At 42.6% G+C, this 27,899-nt stretch overlaps 1 protein-coding gene across 1 annotated transcript in view; it reads left to right on the top strand.

The window, feature by feature from the left end:
* The window catches only part of CNTNAP4 (contactin associated protein family member 4), a 250,325-nt gene that overhangs the window by 180,772 nt on the left and 41,654 nt on the right, over positions 1-27,899 (top strand). Inside the window, exons 11-15 of the mRNA XM_060280113.1 lie at positions 27-133; positions 4,565-4,684; positions 11,321-11,518; positions 19,063-19,219; positions 22,199-22,326. Of these exons, the coding sequence (XP_060136096.1) occupies positions 27-133; positions 4,565-4,684; positions 11,321-11,518; positions 19,063-19,219; positions 22,199-22,326 (710 nt within the window). The remainder of the gene's footprint in view (positions 1-26; positions 134-4,564; positions 4,685-11,320; positions 11,519-19,062; positions 19,220-22,198; positions 22,327-27,899) is intronic.

Genomic DNA, 27,899 nt, shown 5'->3' with positions numbered 1-27,899 from the left:
TTACATGTTGCCTTTTGTCTTTGAAGATGTCTTCCCAATTACTGTGAACATGGTGGTGAATGTTCGCAGTCCTGGAACAGTTTCTATTGCAGCTGCGCAAACACAGGTTACATGGGAGCTACATGCCATTACTGTAAGTCTTAGGTATTTTATTATATTTTAAAAAAACTTTATTTTAGAGGAGAAATGTTTAACTGCAAAGTGTTTTTGTTTGGTTGGTTGGTTGTTCCTTTTTGAAATGCATATAGTCTTCTATTTTAGAGAAATTGTGAAGACCACCCATTCCAGCATTATTATATTTTAAGAGGGGTTGTTGTTAGAAAAATCTGTATGAAAACTCATATTTAAATGTATATTTATATACATTTTCCATCACAAATATGTACTTAAATATTTATTTCATTTGCATGGATGTTTTTTCTAAACATACCCAAAATCACACCATTTTAAATGCATTTTGGTGCGTTTTTAGAACCAAGAACAGTAGCACAAAATCTGGAGAAGTGCAAGATCTGAAGGAGCATTGTGCTTCCATTCACCTATGAGTCCATGAGGAGTGGCTCAGGTTAGCTCACATTGGAATTCAGAGAAATCAATTTGTGCCAGCACCCCCAACTGCTATTTAGGTTAAACTTTCTATAGAGAACAACAGTGCAGTCTTACCTTCTGAAGCTTTCAATCTGGTTTTTGTCATGCAGCCTGATTGTTTAAAAACCTAGGAGGAAAACCCCCCAAACAATTACAGATTTTATTTCTGGATAAAAGCTTCACCCGGTGTTCAGAACTTGTACTGTATTGTTCTCGTGCACAAAGAAACTTAGAAAACGTGTGAGTTTTTTGTTCTTCGGAGTTATTTCATCTCCCCCTACTCACTTCTTTTGTAAACAAGTTTCCTTTTGTATTGAAAGAAAGTTTCAATTTGTTCGTATTTGGTATGCATTCATATTAAATATAGGCCAAACATCGACAATTTTAACTGCATAATATCATTAAAAAATTAGCGGCTTTGTATAGCATAATTGTAAGATGGTGATGGGTTATTTTGGAAGGTTCAGCTAATGTACTTTAGATGTGGAGTTATTGCTTGGGTAGATTATAGTGAGTGGCTGAATGCAGAAGTCCATTTTTGTAACTTTATGTCAAAAGCTGTGGAATTCCCTCCCCACAGATATGAGCCTGGCACCTTTTTTGCATAGCTTTCATCATTTTAGGATCCTCCCCATTATTCTGATTGTAAATTATTTGCTGGTTTTAAGATTGTAGTTTAAAATTGTTGTGGTAATATACGTTGAGATTTTTAACCAGACCCACTGAAAATAATGAACATGACTGTTAGGCCCATTAATTTCAACGAGTTCTATCTACTCTGAGTAAGCCTTTACTCAGGATACAACCCCTTATGGTGAAGTGAAGCTAATAAATCTAGATGATGCCGATAATCCCTTTTGAACTTGACTACCACAATGTATGACAAACCGCCAAGCCAGAACTGCTACTGCTTATTGAACCTTAAACTGAAGGTTTGAGAGCTACTTGGTCCAGCTGCTCCAAGCAGGAGCAACATCCTTCTAATTGACCAGGATCATAAGCAGCGAATGTCAAGCAATGTGTACTTGATTTTCAGCTTGAAGCATACTTCCCGTAGCTTCCATATTGTGGCTTGATGAAATGTTTTGCTGCACTGGGAACACAGATCACTGGGCCCGGAGCTAGGGTCCTGGCAGAAAGAAGGCATTCAATTGACTAAAACAATGCTAAAACAGCCCCCACCATCTGTTATAGCTGCCTGTTGAAACCCTACATAGCATAGCTGTTCATCACAGTGGCCTTTTCTGACACAAGAAGAGACTGACGAAGATGCTATTAAGTCTCTGGTGCTTTATTATTATGATCAATGGAGTGGCTATGCCTCTGGCACATATTGGCACTGGCAGATGCAGTAGGTCTGTGCCTCTCCAACTGCTTTTGGAATGTATCTCACTTTCCTGAAGCCCCGCCCATCCCCTGCCAACCATCTTTACAGCAGGTGAATATGTGAAGATTCTTGTGCATCATGGTATGGATGTTACGGGGATAGAAGCTAATAGGTTTTAGAGAGCATGCATAATTCCACCATCAACCATGCACTGTGGATTCTTAGCTTAACTCCATCCCTTCCCTACTCCAGGAATGCCATGCTTTACTGGCAACTCCCACCACCTACAGTTTTGGCAAATGCAGCAGGAACCTTCATGGCATGCTAGGACCTGCACTGGTGGAAGCCAAGAGAACAAGGCAGAGGGTCGCACTGCCACCTTTTGAGTGTTCAGACCCAGAGACCTCCACTTTAAATAAAGACACATTTGACTCAAATTTTAGTTTTGGCTTTTGGCAGAATTTAGGCCACAGCTTTATTGATTACAGAAGTGAGTGGTTGCATGGGCTCTGGTTCGAATAGCTCCCTGCACCCTTGCAGGTAGCGCTGACCCAGAGCTCTATCATAGGTCAGCCAAGGGTGAACACTTGAGGCAGGTGAAAAGCCTGGGAACAGACTCTGTTCACTCCCCAGATGCTCCCCTGGACTCAGGCATGGGCACAACCCACTTTCGGGGGTTGACCAAACCAAGTTGAGTCCCTGGATTCCTTTAACGGAACACCCTTCACATAGGGATGGCGAGAGCGTTATCCCATCCCTATCACATGAACCAGTGCCTATCCACAACCTTACAAGTTGTGATGAATTGCTACGCGGCAGGCGAAACCCAAATGGCCACAGCCAATCAGCCAGGTGGGGAAAATTCCTGCCATGCCCCTGTCCCAATGACGGACAACACACAATGGCATAGCAGGGTCAATAGCAAAATGCCCTAAAATTAGGGAGAGGTGGGCGGGTGTTCTGATGCACGAGCTGAAAGCAGAAGCTCTGGGACACGTGCATGGGTTTATATAGGTGCCTTGATCCATTTAGACTGCACCTCATTGGCTAGATACACCCAGCAACGACGGACCTACCAATCGGGTGTTGTGGCTATCCAATAGACCCACCCACCCACAACCAGGAGGTCAGTCTCCAGGTCTCACCGCAACATGTGCCCACTTTTATGGAGGACACGATTTCCAGCAAAGCAGATCAGGGTTTTGAGTTGTACTGTGGCTTTGTTATTACTCAGTTCCTTGTGATTTTGAGATAAAGCAATTTTCTTTATATTATTCACATTTTGTTTGACACTGCATGATTGGCCACCCACCTCTGGATATTTCCGCTGCGAACGTTGTTGTTCAGGAGGTGAAGAGAAACATGCACCCAGTCATTTTCTATTTAAAGGAGTGTCAATGCTGTTTACTTATACCAAGAGTGGTGTAGCTTTGCATGTGTGAATTTCATCGGTTTCCCTCAGATTTGAATGCATGTATTGTCTAGGCCTGGGCGATATATTGATATATCGCCCAGGACCGGTATGAGGAACAGATTGCGATGTCGGCTTCACTCAGCAGTATTCACTGGTGAAACCACCACCGCTCCTGAGTCCCTCTGCTGACAGTGTCCGCTAGAGTTCCTTCTTCCAGCGGTGCTGCTAGCAGAGGCACTCAGGAGCGGTGACAGTTCCACCAGTGATATATCACTGAGTGAAACTGCCATCGCACTCTGTCCTCATGCGATGCAGAGTGAGAAACAAACTGTATCGGTGAGGCGTCAATACAGTGGTACCTCGGTTTATGAACACAATTGGTTCCGGAAGTCTGTTCATAAACTGAAGCGTTCAGAAACTGACGCTAACTTTCCCACTGAAAGTAATGGAAAGTGGATTAATCCATTCAAGACGGGTCCGCGGAGTACTCAACCTGAAGCGTACTTAACCCGAAGCATGGGTGTAATTGGCACCGGAAGTCTGTTCATAAACTGAAGCGTTCATAAACTGAAGCGAACTTTCCCAGTGAAAGTAATGGAAAGTGAATTAACCCGTTCCAGATGGGTCCGTGGCGTTCGTAAACCGAAAATTCTTAAACCGAGGTGTTCATAAACTGAGGTTCCACTGTACAGCTTGTTCCTCTCTCTGCTTCTTTAAACTGCTCGACTGAGGAGTGTGCAGCTGCCCTTGCCTCAGCTGAGCAGTTGGCCCGGCGCTGGCTCCCGTGAGCTGGCGGTAGGGTGGGGGCTCCATGAAACTGTTCAGCTGAGGGGAGCGCGGTTGGCACAACCCACAGTGAGCTGTGCAAAGCAGCCCTAGCAATCCTGCTTCTCACACACGAGTGAGCCATGGCTGTCTCAGCTGGGGAGGGGGAATCTTCTTGATCCCCAGCTGAGCATGCAAACATGTTGTCCCAGCCTGTGAGTGCCTGGGTGAAACCACCTCAGTTCCCGAGGTGAGAGCTGGGGCAGTTTCGCCCGGTGCCTCACGGGCAGAAGCCCAACACAGCTTCTTTTTCCCACACCACGGTATATCGCCACACCGCAATGTTTGAAAAACTGCTATCGCCCAGCCCTCGTGCTGTCTATTCCGACCCCCACCCCGACAAATGTTCACGTTTCAGATAAAATGCAAACAATGCCATTATGTTTGTGATGGAAGACGTTCTCTTACAGCTATTTATGAGCAATCGTGTGAAGCCTATAAGCACAGAGGGAACACTTCAGGCTTTTACTATATCGACTCAGATGGGAGTGGCCCCCTGGGACCATTTCTTGTATATTGCAATATGACAGGTAAGGTGATAAACTCCCTTAACTCATGGCCGTCTCTGCGTGCATGTTCATTACATTGAAACACAATCTATCAAGTAGGAAGTGTACCTATTTGGGAACTTGTGAGTTTAAAGAATGAAACAGAATGAAGGTGACTTCTCAGCTCAGAATACTGGAAATGAATAAGGCAGGAAAATTACAGCAACAATGTAGGCTCAGATTGTAAGGCTACCATTCCCCCCCCCTCTGTAGCACCATTCATAAGTGGGTTTATCTCATACTCAGTTTTCATTTTCTGAAGAGTTTTACTTTTGAGAAGTTAGCTCTGCAAGTATGCAAGGAATTGAGAAAAAAGCTTTTACTGAAAAGATTATCGAGTTTATTAAATACTTGATTTCCTTCTGTACATTCGAATATGATGTACAATGCTGCAAATGTATTCCCCCCACTGCCGCTTTGTCTTTATTATGTCATTTCAGGTGATTTAATTTAATTTTATTGTTTTGCCTTTTACGGCTGTTTAAAAATGATGGTTGCATCTTCTTTTGCAGCTATAATCAGCCAAAGATAAGCACTTTTAAGCCTATTAATTTCAATGGGGAATTAAGTGTGTGCTTACCTTTATCCTATTGAAATCAATGGATCTTGAATTAACCCAATCCAGCCACTGATCCATATTCTAGGCATTTATCCATAACTTCTTCCATTATATTGGAACGCCTGATTGTGAAAAGGTTTCTTTTCCATGCCAGCCGTTGTTGGTACTAGCACCCTAAGATTATTCTACTTGAATAATTTTAGATTTTTATATGCATTGAGTATACTGGTATTTGGTTTCTTTCAATACTGAAGAGGAGGCAGAAATTGTCCCAGCAGCTGCACTGGACTGCTGAGACCTGCAAGCATCTGGGAAGCCCCAGGCAACTGTAGAAATTATTCTCTCCTCCTCCTCTCCAGCTCAGAACATGAACCTGGAAGGAGAGCGGAAGATTGCCCTTGAGCTTACAGCACAAAGGAAGGGACAGTGTCTTAATGAACACAGAAATGCCAGCCAAGAACTGCAAACTCCTCTCTATTTCCTCTAGTGCCCTGTGCATGTACTTTGAAATTGGCACAACTTTTGCCATGTCTCTTAAGAGAAAGGGAGATACAACTATTCATTAATTTTTGACCTGATCAAAGAGGGGGAAAGGGGTGCAATTTAAGCACTCCGGTGATTTTTAAACTCCATCAAAAGGCCAGCCCTCTGAGGTAAAGTGCAGTTTGATTTATTCCTGTATACCAGGGAACAGCTGCCCGTTTTTTCATCAGTCACTCCTTATTCAACACATTAAGCAAATCTCATTGATCAGTTCCTCACCAAGAGATGCAATCTGACAGGATGAATCTTCGGTATTTGTTTTCTTTCCCTGTTTCCTCACAACTCGTATTCCCTTTTCCCACTAGCAGCAATGGAGGCAGATGCCCAAATTTCTTACGCTACTGCCTTGTCATTGATATGCATGCAGTTTTCTTCTCAGGCAGATGGAAAGGGGGGTGCTGCTATCCTCTTTTATTTCTGGGGGGTCATTTTCAATACCACAAGCCTGAGGTCCACAGCTTCAAATCAGATGGTAATACTGTGCACAGAAACATATATGTCCTTCTCTGGTTTCAGGCTGCAGCTCTTGAAACTGCCCGTTTTCTACCTGCCTTTTATGGGGAAGGGCCATGACTGATTGATAGGGCATCTCCTCTGCATCAGGTTGTCCCATGTTCAATCCCTTGCATCTCTAGGTAGGGCACGAAAAGGATGGAGAGCTGCTGCCAGTCATTGATACTGAGCTAGACAAACCATTGGTCTGACTGTGCATGGCAGCTTCCTATGCCCTTACCTCATTCTTTAAATGTGGGCATGGAACATTTTTGTAAGATGACATTTTACATCTATCTATACCCCTTCATGGATCAATGCCTTGTCGTGGCGAAGGGGCTTAGATAACTCAGAGAAGCTATGAGCTATGCCATGCAGGGCCACCCAAGATGGACAGGTCATAGTGGAGAGTTTTGACTAAACGTGATCCATCTGGAGAAGGAACTGGCAAGCCACTCCAGTATCCCTGCCAAGAAAACTCCATGGACAAAGACAACAGGCATAGCTCACTGGAAGGACAGATCGTGAAGCTGAGGCTCCAATACTTTGGCCACCTCATGAGAGGAGAAGAATCCTTGGAAAAGACCCTGATGTTGGGACAGATTGAGGGCACTAGGAGAAGGGGAAGACAGAGGACGAGATGGTTGGACAGCGTTCTCGAAGCTACAAACATGAGTTTGACCAAACTGCGGGAGGCAGTGCAAGACAGAAGTGCTTGGCGTGCTATGGTCCATGGGGTCACGAAGAGTCGGACACGACTAAACGACTAAACAACAACAACAACATACACCAAACGGCCTTCTACCCCTAATCTTCACTGATAGATTCCAATCTACATGGGAGCAAACCATCCAAAAGAAATTAGTCTCGTATGGACTGCCGGTGGGGTCCACTCTGTCCATGGGATGAGAAAGGGCGAAAAAGCTAATTAAGGAAAGAATCTCGGGTAGTGATCGACAAAACAACTTAACCCAACTTTCCTTAATACACAGACAACTGTACGAGCACCGATTAAATTATCTAGCTAATTACTTAAAAATGTTAGACAATCCGAGATATTGGTGGGCCTTCACTAGGGCTCGTATCAATGCTCTACCCTTGGCGTTGTTAACTGGTAGGTATCTCAAGATCCCGATAGAACAGAGACTAGGTATGTCCTTGTGATAACAAGGAGATTGAATCTACAAGTCATGTCCTCCTGCATTGCACATTGTATTGAGACATGAGGAAGGAGTTAATTGAACCCTTGTTAAAAAACTTACCAGGCCGCTCAACTGAAACGCTTACTAGATACCTACTAGCGGATTTTAACCCAGAGTGTACTAAGAATGTAGCTAAATTTTGTTACTACGCGTCAAGACTAAGACACACCGTGACATTAATCAAGAACAGTGATAAAGCCGCCTATTAATTCATAGCAGATAACAGTTAAAGGGAACTACACCTCATTAAATTTTAACCTAATTTTAATTTAAAATAGGATTATGAAACAGTATTGCTCAAAGATGATACTTAAGAACTATCTATTTTATGTATTATTGTTTTTTTTTCTTTTGCTGGTCTACGGCCGTAATAAAGATATTATTATTATTATTATTATTATTATTAATATTATTATTATTATATCTATACACGGAGCAACATTTTGCTCACCTGGTGTCTACTGGACACTTTTATAGGACATAGCTATCTCTGTTTACTCAGAAGCAATTCCCACTGAGTTCAGTAGTCTTGCTCCAAGGTAAATGGGTATAATTCTACATCCTTGAAAGTATCGACCCAACCACACAAATCTCCCCATTCCTGCTACAGCTGATTTACATGCCTTTTAAAAAAAATATTCCTTTTGCTGTCAGTCATTCCTAAGCTTCCATAAATAAAGGAATCTTAAGACAAGGTGTTCCTGCAGAATAGTTAAAACACTTAACTGTAAAATATTGATTCAGTTTCTTAGGAGACACGAAGGCTATAAATAAATTCAGTGGACTGGCTAAGATTATAGCAGTGAGCTCTTACATAAGGTAGGAATCCAGCAAGGTCAAAGGATGATAAAGTAATAAAAATAAAATTAGACAAAATGTACCCTAAGACATGCTGAGCAGCGGGTTCTAAATTTGACTTTCCTGTCCAGCAAGCGGCCTTCCCTGCCAATGCTTTCACAAATACAGCACTGTAATTTGTTTTACACTGTTCTGCAATGGAGCGTCGGTCTTTCCCAATACACAGGACATGCTTTTGTCCGATGAAACTGTATGGACAATGAATGCCATAGGAATACCTAGAGGAAATTGTTAACCCCCATTCATGGTGACTAACAATGGCAATCACCTCAGAAGAAGGCCCCATTGAGTTCAGTGGGACTTACTGCCAGGTGAACATGTATAGGCTCGCAGCCTTAAATATCATTGCCTCATATGAGAGACGCAAAGTGAAGCTGCATTATTTTCTTGCCGTGCAAAATTGAATTATGGAAATGATATTTTGCAGAATGGATTGGTTGCTTTCTCCAAATTGTATTCAACGGATAACCATTATGCCCAGCCAGCTTCTTTTACAATCCAGAAAATTATAGAACAAGTTCCTGCAGGAACTCAGCAGTGCTCAGCAGGTTTCAGGACTTTGTATTTCTCAAGCAGGAGCCACACAAAAAACTACAGTGCTGCTTCTTAAATTCTCCTCATCCAAAAATCGCTAATTTTTGAGTTCCAAATGATATGGTGATGTTTACAAAAGGTGAATTCTCAGTTCTCCAATTTGGTGCAGCTTTCAGTTCTTGCAAGTACAGTAGTCTTCTCTCTGGCTCACACAAGCAGACATTGGTAAAATTCTACAAATAGCATTCTTCATATAATCATATGCATACAAGATTCTATGTGTATATCTGTGCACTAATAAAACACCACCCCAACCCCCACACTTAACGTGATATTATCAGTTGCAACAATATTCTTTTAGGGTTTTTTTTTAAAAAAAGCTGTTGTTGAGGAATCCATGGGTGGGTCAATAAATTACTGGAATCAGACTCACAATCTCAGTGCAGTCGTAAATATTATTGCAACTGTGACGATCACCCCAAATTTAAGGACAGCATAGACGGAGTTAAAGGGCTTAGCTAGTTAGAACCCTAGGGGGCGGGATTAGGAGGACTATATAAACCCACCCCTAGGAGGAGAAAGGGGTTGTGGTTGTTGGGGCTGGTTGTGGGAGGTTTGAGGGGGCAGCTGAGAGAGTCGGAGGGTGAGGCAGAGGTAGCGAGGTAACCAGAAGGGAGAGAGAGTTTGGAACTGTTATTGATTATAAGCTATAGGTATAGGCCAGTATAGGAACTGTTATGAAAGAAAATAAGAACTAATGTTTTGGAAACCACATGCGTATGTACTAAATCTAAATAAACATACAGTGGTGCCTCGCTTAACGAATGCCCTGCTTAACGAAATTTCCGCTTAACGAAAGGATTTTTCGAGCGGAGATTGCCTCGCTAGACGAATTTGTTTTATGAAAAATTTGTCTAGCAAATCGCGGTTTCCCATAGGAATGCATTGAAATTCAATTAATTCTATGAGCCAAAAAAAATTCAAAAAAAAGTTCAATGCATTCCTATGGGATTCGCTAGACGAATTTTTCATTATAAGAAAAGACCCGTGGAACGAATTAAATTCGTCTAACGAGGCACCACTGTAGTTTGTTCCAACGTTATCCCTGACTGGAGTGAGTGGAGAGATTACCAGACATATACTGGTTGGTGGCAGCAGAATTAAAACGTTGGTGCAGATACCAATGGACCGTGAAACGTCTGGGGGTTCTGTGCAGGTTGAGGTAACTGCCACAGCAACTAAAATGCTTTTCTGCAGTGTTCTATCAATGGCACTCCTACTCTCCAGCAGAGGTGAGTTGTCACAGTCCCCCTTTCTCGGGAAGTTGTGAGATGGTCTGTCCCTAGTGGTAGGTACCTTGGGGACCACAGAGACTTTAGGGCTCGAGGATGAAGCATCTGGCTGGATATTTAAGCCGGTTCCACTCCCAGCAGCTTCTTCTTCTCATTTCTAGCACCCTCCCTCCCTTTACAAGATGGGGCTTGCCAGCTGCCTAGTGGAGGAATGAGTAGGGTGGTTTTGGCACAAGAACGCCTGATTGCCACTTGGGACGCCTCATTTTCTGCCTGCTGAGCACTGTTGGGTTGTCCTGATTGACCTTCCGATGTGAGTTAATTATTCAGTTTGGTAGGCATTTAATGCAGGCAGTTCAGGGAATTCAAGGATTTTGTGTACAGGCAGCCTGAGGCATTATTGGGTTTACCTTCCGGGTCACCTTCCACAGCCTTTGGCTTGGAGAAGGTCCTTGGGGATGCCCTTTTGGCTTGGTGTTCACACCTTGGCAAACACAACCCAGTGGGGCCTGGGTGCTCATGTTGGGCTCATATACCCAAGGCTCACTTAGCAAGGAGGGAGAACTTTCTTCCTCTTTGGCTGCAGAGCCACAGAATGCAGCTGCTGCTAACATGTCCTGGGGATTGTAAAGATACCTCCCTTCCAGTTATTTGAAATCCACCTGGTTGGTTTTTTTATATACAATTCAGTTAATTGGCTGTGTAGATCTTCTGTTGTTATATCCAATAAGTATTTCACTATTCCTCTGTCTCTTGAGTCTTCTTCACTACGTATAGGAGCATCTCCAGTAATATAGAGGAAGGAAACAAAGGAACTGAAACTTCTTTTCAAAATACTGCAGGCTGAAATTCTGTTATTAACATTAGAAATGATCCTAGTTAAACCCTAATTCAGGAGGAACGTTGTGCAGGCCAAAGAAGAAAGAGAGAGGGAGGGAGGGAGGGAGGGGAGAGAGAGAGAGAGAGAGAGAGAGAGAGAGAGAGAGAGAGAGAGAGAGAGAGAGAGAGAGCGCCATGAGGAAATACTATTTTTTCTTTATTTAAGGCAGTTGTTTTGGGTGTGTTTATTATGCACTTCTAAGTGTATATTGGGTGTTGAATGTTTACGTGACTGCCTATTTTCTGTCTGTTTTGCAAGACACCACTTGGACAGTTATACAGCACAACAACACCGAGTTAACTAGAGTCAAAAGTGCTAATCGAGAGAACCCACACACTGTGTTTTTCAAATATGCTGCCAACCTAGAACAGCTTCAGGCTACAATTAACCATGCAGAACACTGTGAACAAGAGCTTGCCTACCACTGCAAAAAGTCACGGCTTTCAAATAAGCGAGGTAAGTAACGCAGACAAATCTTATTATGCTACATAATGTGTTATACTCAACGAACCACTGTAGATATTTAATCTTGCCAAGGTTATGGCATCTTGCCACTATAGTTTGCTTTTTTTAAAAGAACAACTTTTTAAAAGATTTAGCAAACAAATCCCCAACCTGTAAATTGCTGAATAGCTTCTGAACCAGAAAAAGCACCAAGGTCAATTTATAATGAGCTTCATTCAAAGCATTAACTACTTTCAAACTCAATTTCTCGCCTAATCCTACTGTTTAGCAGAAATTATAACAAAGCTCCTTCCTGGCCTGCATGTAAAGGACTTTAAAATTTTGCCAACAGCAAAGTAAATATAGATTGTACAGCACTGATGTTAAAAACCCACAACCCCCTTGTTTTTTTTTGGGGGGGGGGGTTAAAAACATCAGGGTAGATTTTCACATAATCTTGTTTATGAAATGCTGAAAAGAGAAGTATTACAAATTATTATTATTTTTTAGATGATGGTTTAGTTGCACTGATTTTACACACACACACTGCAGGAATAGAATAGAGCATTATAAAAATGTCATAGATCAATAGTCTGCCTGCAGTTTGGAAATGTTTTCATGTGTTTGTGGAGAGTTGGCTTTTAAAAACGTTGGCTGTAAAGAAGTGGGTTTTCTTTTTCTTCTTCTTTCTCTTTTACGTCACTGGATTTTGACTGGATTACGATAGCAGGCTGTACGACCAAAGTTACCTTGCACTATTAGTGCTTGCTTTTTGCACATGTGCATTTGCACACATGCCAGCCTTGTAAAGAAGCAGATTGTTAGTTCTTCTTCTTCTTCTTCTTCTTCTTCTTCTTCTTCTTCTTCTTCTTCTTCTTCTTCTTCTTCTTCTTCTTCTTCTTCTTCTTCTTCTAATTGGGTTTTATAAACAAGAATAATGTTATACAAACAAGTATACCAGGTTTTAATAATAATATTATAATAATAAATTTTATTTGTATTCCGTCCTCCCCGGCCAAAGCCGGGCTCAGAGCAGCTAACATCATATAAATAAGACAATATGCACAAAACCAGGCATCCCCAAACTTCGGCCCTCCAGATGTTTTGGACTACAATTCCCATCTTCCCCGACCACTGGTCTTGTTAGCTAGGGATCATGGGAGTTGTAGGCCCAAACATCTGGAGGGCCGCAGTTTGGGGGTGCCTGCACAATACAGTATACAATATGCAAATAAAATATCATTCAACAGTCATTAAAATAATATAGAATAATATTAAATATTATTAAATATATAATATTAAATATCAGCATTTCAAAATTAAACAGAAATCCACTCTTGACAGTTCCAATAAGTAATTTCTAAACTCCAATCAATAAAACACAGCAAACCACAATGCAGAACACTGTCAATACAGAATGAGAAGCAGAGACTGGAGGATGTGGCAAGGCAGGTGGAAAGATGCCTTGCCAGATGTTTTCTTATGTCATTTGTATATCATAAAAATAGCATAATAAATGTGGAAAGATATCTACAACATATGTTTCATTATTAGTAGCCAGTGTATAGGTTCTTGGTTTATGAATTGGTTTAAATATATATGAAGTGGGGGGGGGATAAAGGGGGGAGGGAGGAGGGTGGGGTGGGGTGAAGAGGAGGTAAGGAAAAGGTGCCCCTGGCTGCACGGCGGTTTAAATAAGGTAAGCCACGCCCCCGGTCAGCTGGATTGGTCAGCCGTGGGGCGTGACACTGCCGGGACTCCCAGTGATGTGGGTAGCTTCCCCACCCCACCCCCATTGTACATGGGAAGTGCATGTGGCCTTCCTGCAACCCCACCCCCCTGGGAAGGGGAATGGCCTTTTAATGGAAATTCACTCGGCAGACCTGCCCTTCGCACCACTTGAGTAAAAGGAGAGTATGAAACTACATTAAATTTCCCTTGCATAATTTTACCCCTCTTGCCCCAAGGATTGTATAATTTGTATTGAGTGCATCTGACAAATACAGCAGTTGAGTATGGCAATGAGTAATAAAGGAAGGAAGGAAGGAAGGAAGGAAGGAAGGAAGGAAGGAAGGAAGGAAGGAAGGAAGGAAGGGAGATATAGCACGAACCATTATTTTTTAACTTAGATAGAAACAACGAATCAGGGCTCATGCACACCCCCACTTTCCCCATGCCTAGAAAGCATGGTATGGGTCCAAGAGATTTTCCCTGTTGCCTTGCTCCTTTTCCAGGAAAAACCCCCCTCTTTAGCTTTGAATTGGAACGAACAGCAATCCACTGAGAACCCAATTGCTGCTTGCTCCGATTGAATGCTAAAGAGTGGTTTTCCCTTGGGAGAATGCAGTGGGATGAGAAGACATGTGGATAAGCCCTCATCTTCTTTCAGTTCCCGTGGAAGCATGCAAATGAACCTTCAGAAGATGTCACATGCTAATATTTCTATATACTCTGTTTACTTTTTTCACTAGCTGCATCAAATCCACGGTTTTCCTTTCATCTGATTATTAACATTCACAGCCAAGGCAGAAGCCTGACTAATCACTGCTTTGTTATAATCCTTTAATAGCCTTAGCCATCTCACGTTATGCATAGGCTTCAGGTTTGCTTTTCCAGATAACTTGGTGGATTTCAACTAAAAAACAACACAAAGCTGGAGCCTTGATGCACAATTGCTGTGCAAGAATTCAGGTTCCACGCCCTATCATGTTCTTGAAGCAGGGGAAATATGGGATGAGAGCCAATGTCACACCAGTGATGCAACAGAACTTCTCATTTTTCCTTTTTCTCTCCTCCCCTTTGGTCCACATCTGCTTCACAATGGTATCCAATTTTCTAGAGCAGGTTGGTGGAGGGCTGCAGCCTGCGGCGTAAAACAGAGCAAGCAGTTGCACAAGCAGCTATGACAATTGTATACTCTTTGGGCATGAGTCATAGTGACATGTATTCCAGGTGATATTATCAGATGGTTCATTTAAACACAAATTCAGAGTGTTTTGGGGTTGTTCAGCAAGTTAAACAATCAATTTTCACCAGAAGCATAAGAAAAGGTTTATTCTGATATTCGTGATAGGGAAGAGCAGAAGAAATGTTACATTAAAGGTAAAGGAACCCCTGACCATTAGGTCCAGTCGTGACCGACTCTGGGGTTGTGGTGCTCATCTCGCGTTATTGGCTGAGGGAGCCGGCATACAGCTTCCAGGTCATGTGGACAGCATGACAAAGCCGCTTCTGGTGAACGAGAGCAGCGCACGGAAACGCCGTTTACCTTCCTGCCGGAGTGGTACCTATTTATCTACTTGCACTTTGACGTGCTTTCAAACTGCTAGGTTGGCAGGAGCTGGGACCAAGCAATGGGAGCTCACCCCGTCGTTGGGATTCGAACCGCCGACCTTCTGATTGGCAAGCCCAAGGCTCTGTGGTTTGAACCACAGCGCCACCCACGTCCCAAATGTTACATTTGTTATTTGCCAAATTTGTACATGGCTTTAGACTGGCTTGACATTGAAATTAACATAGTACAGCTTGTTAAAATTTCATAGCAGTTCTATAGTGTCACAAAGCAGAGCTAGCTCAGGTTTTCAGATAGATAACTTATGTTGGCTTGCCTTTTCCCCTCAGGAGGACAGTTTACAGCTCTGGTCTATGAACATGCAAATTGGATTACATTCTGGAGACTTGGCTTATCTTTCCTCCGGGATCCTTTTGTTTGTGTGAAAACTCCACAGTAATCTGAGAATGCAGGACTCAGAAATGCACGCACTGTTAGCCAAAACATATTCACCCCAACATCCAAAGCAAATTCCAGTCCACCTCCTTTGCCAATAGTTTGTTCAAGCAAACCTGTTCAAAGTGCTAATTTACTTTTTGTTGAAACGTTCAGGAAAAGGGCATTAGAGACCCCCAGACCCTAGAGACAAATGTGACCCTCCAGGCCTCCAGGACTTGCTTTCCCTGGATCATGTCCCTCACTCACCCTGCTGCTCACACCAAATATTTTTGCCTCACTGGAATTTGCCCTTGAACTCCGATAATAGCTCTTGTTTGTCTGGAAGGGGGAAAGAGAGGGATGTGAGAGTATGTTAAAAAAGCTAGCCTACTGTACAAAGGGAAAGTTTACATTTTTGGTCCATCCATTTTTCCTTTGGCTGTGCACCCAACCCCCACTCCATGGCCAGCATATGAGCCTTGGAAATTTGCCCAGAAAGGAATGTAGTCATTGCTCCCAAGATCCTGATGTAATATAATACTTACCGTAAATCCCTTGATCTCTGTTATTCACCTGGCAGAAAAGCCATAGCTGAGTGCCTTGCATACAAAAGCTCCCACATTCAGTCCCTGGAAACTCCACTGGTGCATGCTTTGATCACATGGATGCATGCATCGAAGTGCTTTCCATGTGCTCACTTAGCACACCTTTTCTGCTGCTGTGTTTAGATGGTGCCATAGTTCAGTGATAGGGCGGTTGCATTGCGCACAGAAGGTCTCCTGTTCACTCCCTGACATCTGCAGATAGGAGTGTGAATGTCCCCCGTTGAAACCCTGGAGAGTCATTGCCAGTCAGTCTTGCCAGTACTGAACAAGACGAAAAATGGTCTGACTCCATGTGAGGTAGCTTCGTTTGTTCCTAATAAACTGAAAAGGGATTGCTACTTGCACACTTCATCATCTGAGGCCGTGTGAAAGGAAGAGGGGAATGTTTCGTGATACCTGCTAAATATTCAGCATCCCATTCACCTATTTGCATGTAGGCATCAGTGACAAACCATAGCATACTCTTGATTTCAAAGACGGTCCAAAGTCACAGTATGATACCTATTTTTTTAAAGATGTTTAAATATTCCCAGGACCCAGGTGGCTCTGTGGGTTAAACCACAGAGTCTAGGGCTTGCTGATCAGAAGGTCGGCGGTTCGAATCCCTGCAACGGGGTGAGCTCCCGCTGCTTGGTCCCAGCTCCTGCCAACCTAGCAGTTCGAAAGCACATGAAAGTGCAAGTAGATAAATAGGGACCGCTTTGGCGGGAAGGTAAACGGCATTTCCGTGTGCTGCTCTGGTTCGCCAGAAGCAGCTTTGTCATGCTGGCCACATGATCCGGAAGCTGTCTGCGGACAAACGCCGGCTCCCTCGGCCTATAGAGCGAGATGAGCGCCGCAACCCCAGAGTCGGACACGACTGGACCTGATGGTCAGGGGCCCCTTTACCTTTAAATATTCCCTAACTCTTTATATAGTTTTCTCCCAACTCAGAAGAAAATGGCAGAGAATATAGATGCACCCCAGAACCATTCAATTGTGGAATTTTTATATGGGCATGAATGCAGGATTTAAAAAATGAGATTGTTCGTAAATTATGTAGACCTTTTATCTGGATTTCCTATTCCACCACCACCGTCCCACTCAGGATAAGTTGTAAAGCTAAACACACACACACACACACACACACACACACACAGAGAGAGAGAGAGAGAGAGAGAGAGAGAGAGAGAGAGAGAGAGAGAGAGAGAGAGAGAGAGAATATATCTGGGAGAGCATTCTTGCCATTATTCATCTTCCGGTTCTGTTTTTTTGAAGACCTGCTGGGCTGGCAGGTTGAATAGTACAGTATGTGAGCGAGTCAATATGTTGCAAGCAGAGAGACTGCCAGGGTAGCAGAGGAGTTGTCTAACAGTGAGATGCAATATGTACTGACAGTTGTTAGGAAGGCAAAGGGGGGCATAAGTTCCAGATTCTTGGTGGGGGGGGGGGGTTGTTGCTGAAAGCTTGAATGCTTCTCGCAAACAAAAGCAGGACTCGCCAAAGTGTTGCCATGCAATTTAATAGGGCATTATTCTCCCTGTGTGCCTAGACTTCTGCATTCATTGCAAAGTTCACCTTCCTTCTTTCTCCTTTTAAGATTAATTATCTTCATGCTTCATATCCTCTAGTAATTACCCTTTTCTGTATATTTTGTGCATTTATCGCTCTGTTTAGTTGGCAGCATCTCTCGCCTTAATGTACAGTAGTGTTGAACTAAGGCTCCCTCATTTTTACTGTAACCAGTGCCGCGGACAGAGTTGGCTCTGCGATGTCGCTTCTTGCCACCAGGCAAGTTATTAAAGCGACAGTGATTAACACGGCACACCTTCGTAGCTGAAACTGACTCCCACAGGAGGCAGGGAATGGCCATCAACTTGGATGGCTTTAAAAGAAGATTAGACCAAATCATTGGCTACTGTCACAGCTGGAGGAAGCAGTGCTTCTGAAAACCAGTTGCTGGAAACCACAGGAGGAGAGAATGTTCTTGTGCTTCAATCCTGCTTGCTGGTTTCCTACAGACCACTGGGAGAACAGGATGCTTCAGTGAATCAGCCTGATCCAGCAGACTCCTCTTATAGTTCATTGAGAGCAACAAAAAAAAACTGCTACACCAGGCACCCCCAAACTTTGACCCTCCAGATGTTTTGGACTACAATTCCCATCTTCCCCGACCACTGGTCCTGTTAGCTAGGGATCATGGGAGTTGTAGGCCAAAACATCTGGAGGGCCACAGTTTGGGGATGCCTGTGCTACACAATCTTACTCTTGACATTTGCAGTTCTCCCAGTAAGTACAGTCAAACTTCGGTTCTCGAACAGCTCAATTTTTTATGTTTCGGCTCCCGAATGCTGAAAACCTGGAAGTAAATGCTCCGGTTTTTGAATGTTTTTCGGAACCCGAACGTCCAACGCGGCTTCCGCTTGGGTTCAAGAAGCTCTCACAACCAATCGGAAGCCATGCCTCAGTTGTCAAACATTTCGGAAGTGAAACGGTCTTCCCAAACAGATTATGTTCAACAACTGAAGTTTGACTGTACAGTGGTACTTCAGTTTATGAACTTAACCTGTTCTGGAAGTTCATTTTTAAACCAAAACTGTTCTTAAACCGAGGCACACTTTCCCTAATAAGGCCTCCCACCATTCAGATTCCATTCTTAGACCTAGGTAAAGTTCTCAAACCGGGACACTACTTCCTGTTTTGCAGAGCTCGTAAACTGAATAGTTCGTAAACAAGGCTGTTGTTAAACCGAGGTACCACTGTACACAACTCTGTTGAGCATATGCTCAATTAGTATATTAGTAAATGCTTACTAATCTTTTATTATCAAAATGAGGCCTTTATGAGATAAGACACTTGCCGTTCCCTCACTAGTAGACTCTTGATCTTCTATTGATTTTTACATCACATAATAAATTACCTAGATTTGGGGGCTGAGGGCATTTCCTTCTTCATATGTTGTCATAAAGCAAATTGTGTAAGTGGCCTCCTTAAGATAAATGGTTCTAATATCATGCCTGACTGATTTAGGGACTCCCAGTTCTCTTTTTCCAGTAATATAAGCAGAAAGTTTGGAAAGTAATTTAGTTCATGATAATGAAACATTAAAATGAAAAAAAGTTTGCATTTTAAAGAAGTATGGCCAATTTTATTTTTAAAAAACGTCACATTTTGCAACTTTTCATTTATGTATCTTTTCCCTTTAGAGTTGAAGGAAAACAGGTGGAACAGTAAATCACAAATTTCTCTAACTTGTCTTTTAGATGGAATTCCATTCAGCTGGTGGGTTGGAAAAATCAATGAGACACAGACTTACTGGGGAGGCTCCAGGCCAGATGTTCAGAAATGTGCTTGTGGAATACAAGGAAGCTGCATTGATTCGCAACATGACTGCAACTGTGATGCTGACAGAAATGAATGGTGATTTTGTTTTCATGCTTTGTTTTGTCCGCAACAAGTTAGAATGTTGAATGTCAAAATATGTGGCACCCACTCATCCTGCCAAAATTAATTCATGAGACATCAGTTGATATAAGGGCCACCTTTATTAATCTTATTCTAAATAACAACATAACCGAAGTATAGAGGAGACAGTTGGGTACAAGGCTTCCCTTTTCTCCTGCTGGGCATTGCCAACCTGGCTAAATACAGTGGATCAATCAGATGTTACTCTTTGCCTTCCTCATCTGCTCATCCAAAGGACAAGCTAAGGAGGCAGCTGGCTGGCAGACAGACAGACAGACAGACAGACAGACAGACAGACAGACAGACAGACACACACACACACACACACACACACACACACACACACCATGCTGGGCAGCATTTGATAGGCTAAAGTTTCCAGGATTCAAAGGCCTTTGCTAGCTGACAGTGGTAAGTAGGTGGACTAATTAGGTTACCAGATGTCCCCGTTTCCCAGGGACAGTCCCCGAATTTACAAATCAGTCCCCATACAAAATCCATTGAAGTTGAAAAGTGTCCCTGGATTCATTGAAAAAAAAAATCTGATAACCTTAGGTCCTTTCATCATCCAACTGCTTTAGGGTCCTTACCAAGGTATCCAAACTTACTTCTCTTCCTGACTATGAAAGAACAGGCAGCCAATTAAGCAAATTATGATACATACCACATCACCATGCACTTTAACCTATGAGTAGGGAGCACCACATGTGCCAATCTGGGGTAAAAATTGTCACTCAGCCCTCAAATGGCCAATCCTACAATGTTGCATAGACTTGTTGATGGCCAGAAGGGGAAGGCGGTGGTGCCGTTCTATAAAGGTCTAGGCCAACCAGATTGACCAGAAGTCCTCCAAGCATTGGAATCCTGCTGTGCTTCCCCGCAAACACATGTCCACATTCCTGGCAACTCCTTCCCCTTCCTATCGGTGAGAAATGGCATTGTGATAGCTGCTGGTGTCTGCCCAAGGATGATATAAATTTCTTTTTTTCATGCTGTGTTGAGGTGCCTTCAGAATCGTAGGGTAGAATTTTCGCAGCAGCGTCTTAAAAATTAGGTTCCTAAATCCTTACTTAGATGGAAACAGCTATTTTTAAAGTATCAAAGTTCACCTGCTATTAGAGCAATTCTTTCTTCCTAGCATGAACTCAGAAGCCCAACCTCAGGCACACAGCTTGAAAATGTGTCCTAGATTTTTATCTTTTTTTTAAAAAAAATGGTTTTGTTAAAGGTCATTTTTTGTTGACGTGCTGTAATTTCATCCCAAAGTGTTCCCTATGACAAGGAGAAATCATGGACAGTTACATATATGAGAAAAGGTTTAGTTAGGCACACAGATAAACTTGGGGACTATAATAGCCCCACATAGTAATAGCTCTCATGAGTAAAGGAATAAGTATTTTCAGACAGTAAGGTTGCATCACCGGGCCACAGTAACTGGCGTGTGAAACAACTCTCTGAGATTCACTTCTGATTTGAACATCTCATGTGGATGGGAAAGCATGGAGTTCAGCCTAGTCAACTTGTCTGGGGACCAAGGGACCAGCTACATACTGTCAATGAAACTATGAGATCCCCGGCTCCGCAGGCATGATGCTCTTTGGTACAATCCTTGGAAGGACCACAGTTGTGAGCATACCTTCTCAAAATTCTTCCCAAAATATTTTATGCAAGGAAAGCTGTCCCTTCCCCCTTTGTGCCACTGATTCTGAGGTCTTGCAGTTCCTGTTCCTGCTGCCACTTCAAATGTTTTCCCCATTTTCTGTTCTGGGGTCTTTGGGGGTCTAATGTGACTAAAGGGCAAAATGAACACTGGTTCTTTGTCTGCCAGGCATCAGAATTGGCTAGAGGACAGAGCTAGCTGAGAACCTGAGTCAAATGGCCATCAGCCACACAACATTCACCATTTAAACTGGTCACCAGCATCCTGCCCTGAGTCAAGCACAAAAGACTCAATGGATTGTTGGGGACTGATCCTCTCCTGCTAATGAAAAACTTATAGATAAGAGGGTTTGGAAATGCTGAGGCTCCAAGGAAAAGCTGAAATGGCAAGCATAAAAAATGGATAGCAAAGCAAGCTTTTCTTGCAAGTTTCTCATTTTTTCTTCAATCATATATTACACACACACACACACACACAAACACACACCTGCCTGTTGTAAGAATTTGAACCCTTGACAAATGTAAGTGCCTCCCACCCTTATAGAAACTGAAATGAACATAAACACTATATATTCTCAATTGGAAAAGATAGGAAAAGAATAGCTTGTGGCATTCAGGTATCAATAATGATTATGGCCTTTTTCGTTATTTTCATTATTTGTTCCAGACACTGATTGTTTCCGTACTAAAAGGTCAGTCCATGCTATCTCCAGGTAGGGTGGGGAAAGGGTCCTGTTGGAAACGCTGGAGAGCTGTTGCCAGTCAGTGTAGTTAATACTAAGCTAGATAGGTGAATGATTTGACTCAATGCACGTCAGTTTCACATCAGAGCTGAGTTATGAGTGGATCTTGATTACTCCGAAGGACATCTTCCTTGCAAGGAATGCACACACAGATCTGAGCACAGGCACAGCTTTTCAATTATGTTTCAATGTCCAGGATGAAAGAGATCTGAGTTTTCATTGCTTTCATCAAACTCTCCATAAATATGGGGGCAATATATGTAGATTTCCTTTGACAAGGCTATTGGCCAAAACTGGACTTGTCATCCTTATATAATGTCATCCTTATATAAAACTGCATGTAGTTCTAACTCCTCCCTCCTCTCTATCTGTTGCCATTTTGGTAAACATTTCTATGCCTTCACTGTACTATTCTTCTACATTTGCTAAAAATGCAGCCATTTGCTAGACACAACTAACACAAAGGCAATGACATTCATTCACACAACAGCTTAACGCATTATCTGAAAGTTTGTTTGTTTACATGTTCTAGGACCAATGACACTGGGCTCCTATCCTATAAAGACCACCTACCAGTAGCAGAACTTTTCATCACAGATACAAACCGGCCAAATTCTGAAGCAGCTTACAAACTTGGACCTTTGCTTTGCCAGGGTGATAGTAAGTAATTCTGTTTTTTTGAACTTATGTCAACTAACATCTGCTACCTGCAATCGTACACTTCGTATGGGACTTAATTTGAGCTGCGGTTTCTTAGGCCTTGACATTTAACCATAATTTTCCTTCATTTTTTTACACTAAATTTACTTTTTTGTGTTTCCCGTGTCAGCAATCTGAATGTAATAACCCATTGGCTAAACATACCTTTTTGCTACAAAATTCGATGTTTCAAAGAGAGCTGGACTGAATTGACAAGTAGAATTTCCCAGCTATTTTACCCACCTTAAAACAGAGTGGGTTTTTTTTTTCAGCTATGCATTGGGGAGTGGGGGGAAGCAAAATCTTTTTTTGTGAGCGTGGTGGAGAGAATGAAAGTGGCATTTAAATGTTGGGATAGTTTCACCACCTATAGTTCCAATGGTTGAAACATCAGCTACTCCTTCCAAACTGTGAGCCAAGTTGTTGTCATCTCTGTCTGAGAGAGTGGCTGGCGAAATATATGTATCTCAGCCCAGTGCACTCAAGATTTGAGGATAAAATATAAATGACCCTGCAATGGCAATTATCTTCAAGGGCAAGAACTTGATAAGGGAAATGGGGAGGGACCACAAGCAAGGGAGGTCTACCTATTGCTCCTAATAATATAACAAGCACAGCTAGGTGGCACTGATACAGTATTTCTCCAGAAAGATTAGATAAGCAATTCATGCAAGAAAGGTCTACCAGTGGTTAGGAGAGCACTACTGCCAAGTCTCCCGTTTTCCCAGGGAAACCCCTGTTTTTCCAGCTGTTCCTAGCTGAAACAACGAATTTTTTTGTTTTTCCCCGGTTTATTCTGGCGCGGCGGCCATTTAGGAACTGGGCGGAGCATGCTCAGAAGCAACTTTTAATGCTGCTCTGCCCAGTTCCAAAATGGCTGCAGTGCAACTTCTGGCACGGCGGCCATTTTGGAACTGGGCAAAGCAGCATCAAGTCACTCCTGAGCATGCTCCGCCCAGTTCCAAAATGGCGGCAGCGCTACTTCCGGTCTGCTATTTTCGGCCCGGTCCCTTATTTCTCTGACAGCAATTTGGCAGGTATGACTATTGCAGTTATTAATTTTGTGCAGCATGAAGCAACTGAATGCATAAAAACTGACTCCTTTTGGAATAAAAATTGTCCAGACGCATAATAATTATTAAAAGCTTTACTGAACAGAACTTCTCCAAAACAGGCAGAAAAACCATCAACGATACATCCAGAAAGTTGAAAAAAGCATATGCATATTCAAGCAGAGGTTCTTCTTAAATGTATAACTTAATTATGATTAGAGCTGAAATCAATGCTCTGTGTCTCCCATAGCCTGCCTCAGCCTGCATGCCAGCTAAATGGAACCACTATGCTCAATGGCAGTGCATCTGTAAATTACAGATATGTGGGATCAAAGGGATAGTTTAGGATGAGAGGAGAAAATGACCTTGTGCAGAAGATGGTTGTAACCTGGGGGTTTTCTGCATGACTGGCCACTGGGTGAGGACCAGGGCCGGATTGAGGTTTGATGAGGCCCTATGCTACTGGATGTAATGGGGCCCTTTATATGTCCAGCTGTCTTTGTCAACAACAAATTGTCACTGTTTTTTTGTGTTGAATATATGCTATATGGTAATTCATGGACCTAATAACCATTTGCACATAACACAATATGTATTTTATCGAGGTTTTTTTCCTTTAAATTTTTTTTGGGCCCCCAAGAGAGTGGAGCCTTAAGCTATAGCTTGTTTAGCTTATACGTAAATCTGGCACTGGTGAGGACTCTAGGAGGCATTGGAGTTTCTGCACTGGAGGAGCAAACCTAGCAGGAAATTCTACACTCAAAGCCTTTCAGATGATTTTGAGAAAAGCGTATTGCCTTTCCCAGACTAAATTTTGGAACATTCCTCCACACACAGAGTACTAGTGCACAGTAAATGTCAGTCACCCCTCCCCAATAAAAGCTTGCTGTTGAATCATTCACCACCATTTTCTTTCCTTTCTTTCTTTCTTTCTTTCTTTTAAATAAATACTAGCTTTCTAGCAATCTTTCTAGGTAATGTATCTCTGTCTCCATAAACGGAAGGCATGGGAGCATCTAGGGTCTCGTAAAAATGTTTTGTTGTTGTTGTTTAGTCGTTTAGTCATGTCCGACTCTTCATGACCCCATGGACCATAGCACGCCAGGCACTCCTGTCTTGCACTGCCTCCCGCAGTTTGGTCAAACTCATGTTCGTAGCTTCGAGAACACTGTCCAACCATCTCGTCCTCTGTCGTCCCCTTCTCCTTGTACCCTCAATCTTTCCCAACATCAGGGTCTTTTCCAGGGAGTCTTCTCTTCTCATGAGGTGGCCAAAGTATTGGAGCCTCAGCTTCAGGATCTGTCCTTCCAGTGAGCACTCAGGGCTGATTTCCTTCAGAATGGATAGGTTTGATCTTCTTGCAGTCCATGGGACTCTCGAGAGTCTCCTCCAGCACCATAATTCAAAAGCATCAATTCTTCGGCGATCAGCCTTCTTTATGGTTCAGCTCTTTATGGTCCAGCTCTCACAAATCATTGATCCCCTTCATGGATCAATGCCTTGTCATGGCGAAGGGGCTTGAATAACTAAGAGAAGCTATGTGCTATGCCATGCAGGGCCACCCAAGATGGACAGGTCATAGTGGAGAGTTTTGACTAAATGTGATCCACCTGGAGAAGGAACTGGCAAGCCACTCCAGTATCCCTGCCAAGAAAACTCCATGGACAAAGACAACAGGTATATAAAAAAATGTTTACTCTCAACTAAATGAGATGATGGAAGGAGCAAACTTGACTGCTACTTACTATATGTTATACCGTAGTAACAGAAGATTTGCAATTCGCTCTCTTCCTGTGTTGTAGATAGGCAACCAGAGGCCACCAGCTTTCTAAATTGTTGCTAACAGGTACCAAAAGTCTAAGAAAGGGGAGTCACTCAAAATGAATCAGTGAAACAAAGGAAGGGGGGTCTATTTCATGAAAAATTTTCTCCTCCTCAAATTCATGATATATTTATTTTGGTGGAATTGGCGTTTTGGTGCAGCCTGGCCTTGTCTTGGTCTAGTGTTAAACTTTCAGAAATCTTTTCTGAAAAGAGCTCTGCCTTCCAGTTGTCATTCATTTTAATTGCTTGTCCATTCCCATTGTTCTGCTGATTTACTGCTCTGCAGTTCTGGCAGTTTCGTTGCCCTCCAGAATTTCAGCACAAGACATTTGCTCCAATCCAGCTCTAGCTCTGCGCAGTCGTGTGAGACCACTCACTGCTAAAATGTGGGGTGTTATTTAGCTAAGCATCTAAGTGCGTATTCCACTGAAAATAATGTACGAATGGACAATACTTGAAGTTTAATGTTCATCCAGATATCCTTCTAAAAGCAAGGCTAGCTCTCCGCATTACCGGTACTTTCTGTGAAAGGTAGGTTATTGAATGTGCATCTCAACCCCTATTATGCCCCAGTTAGTCAACTACATGTAACTGATCAGAGAAAAGGAATGTTGGCCAATTTGCCTCAGTAATGTGAATATGTCCCCCCTGCTTCCCTCCCTGCCCCCACTACCCAAACATGTCACCCTGGTAAACAGTTTCGCCCCATTTTATAAAGTGGTGCAAAGTGGTGCAAAGTAATTAAAAGCAGGGAAACATTTTATTAGTTCATTAGTTGTAACTCCTTCTGGCTTTGGGGCAACATTTTAAATACATTTAATACATTCTGCTCAAAGCACTTTTAATCCTAATAGACCCACCCTCCTTATATCTGCAGTCTGCTGGTAACATTTCAACTACAACACGTGCAAAGATACCCTAACTTTTTTTTTACACCCGTAAAATCCCGTTTTGAAGTCGCTCCCTGTTTTCTTTTCTTTGCCAAAGTCTGCGTGCGCCTCTATTGCAATAACTGCCCTGCTTTATCTCTCTGAGTTTTGTGTTATCTAACTGTCCCTTGCGCAGTAAGTCTTAAGTCTCAAGCTGCAGTTGTGCACAGCTTGGAAATACGGTAAGCTCTGTAAAATTATTTGGTACTTACTGAGTAAGTATGCATAAGATTGTGCTTTCCTGCAGCTATTTTTCATTCATCTTTCATGAGTAGGCTTGAACTATACAAACAACTGAGCTATTTTCATTCAGGGATGGGAATCATCCCCCACCCATTGCCCCCCGGTGAAGTGTCATAGACCACCAAAGGAAGTAGGGAATGGCTAGAATCAGATCCTTTGCTGGGTGGGGCCATAGTGATCTGTGGCTATTATTATTTATGCAATTTAGGATTGCATAGTTATTTTTCTTTCTCTCTGCCAGCTCAGCCTGCACTCCTCTTTGAGTTGTCCCCCTCTCAGTAATCCCCTGAAGGAGCAACAGTTTTCAATAATACTTGAACAGCATCAAACAAATGCTGTTAAAATATGGGGTGCATTTTAAAATGCTAAAATAAGACCAATGACAAATTAACAAGCAGATTCCCCTACAGAAACATAAAACACATGGATTGGTATGCAGCTTAGTTTTCTTTTAAGTTCAGAGTATTAATAAGCTGTTTTCTATTATGCAGTTGCAGATTATGGGAAATGCCGTAACATTTGTTTCTAGTCTTCCTTTTAGGGCTGCTGAACAATGCAAATAAGAGCAAGCAGGGAAGAAAGGGGAAAGAAATTAAAATGGCTATTGCTGGGCCCATGGATATAGTTTGACTGCCCACCAGAGATCCTTGTTTCTGTCTGCTGCTACCACTCTCAAAAACCAAATTATATTACTCCACTAAAAAGTTTATCTCCTCATATGACACACATTCTGTCTTCTTTTTAACATGCGTAAATCCTTATTCTCATAGTTGTTCACCTAGACACTATTTGGAAGGCAGTGTGAAAGAACGTTTACTTCAATTTCTGACCCAAATACCAAAGGCTCCATTAAATGGATTGGAATGGAAAACTGCTGTAATCTCTCGGGTCCAATAACCACCCTGCCGTGTGCTTACATAATAAAAGACCTGTTTAAGGAAAAGAGGAAAGCTAAATAGCGCTATAAATTATAGTGTCCTAAAACTGGCTTAGGCTGTGCTTTTTTATTATTAAAAACAGCAGTTTTAGCTTTGATATTCAAAGTCCATTTATCATCTTTGATTTTATTTTAATTCAAGAGGCTGATCCATGGGCACCTTTTGGAATTTTGAGGAAGTGTTGCACGTGACATTGCACAGTGGAACTAAGTACCAGGCAGAGGTGGAGTCTGAGCCACAAAATTCACAGACCCACTTCTTTGAATCTCTGGCTTTCTGTTCCGAAAGAACACACTTTCACAGAAGTCAACATCCTCAATTCACAGAAGCCTTCTGCTCTCTGCCAACCCAATGCACCTCCAACTCTCTTTCTCAACCCACACCCCACAGTCAACTCATCACATCTCTCCCTGCACTTTCATCTCATGGATGCCCCATTCCCCCTTGCCCTTATGGGAGCATTTTAGTGCATGTCAGCTTCCATGTCAGCTCAGGGTTTTTTCTCACCCTTCCCTCCTGACTTGCCTTCCCTTCTCCACATGGGCACA

This window comes from Zootoca vivipara, chromosome 11 (genome assembly GCF_963506605.1).
Source record: "Zootoca vivipara chromosome 11, rZooViv1.1, whole genome shotgun sequence".
In the NCBI taxonomy this organism is placed as follows: domain Eukaryota; kingdom Metazoa; phylum Chordata; class Lepidosauria; order Squamata; family Lacertidae; genus Zootoca; species Zootoca vivipara.
Note: the sequence above shows the minus strand (reverse complement) of the source record. Positions and strands in the feature narration are given on the sequence as shown.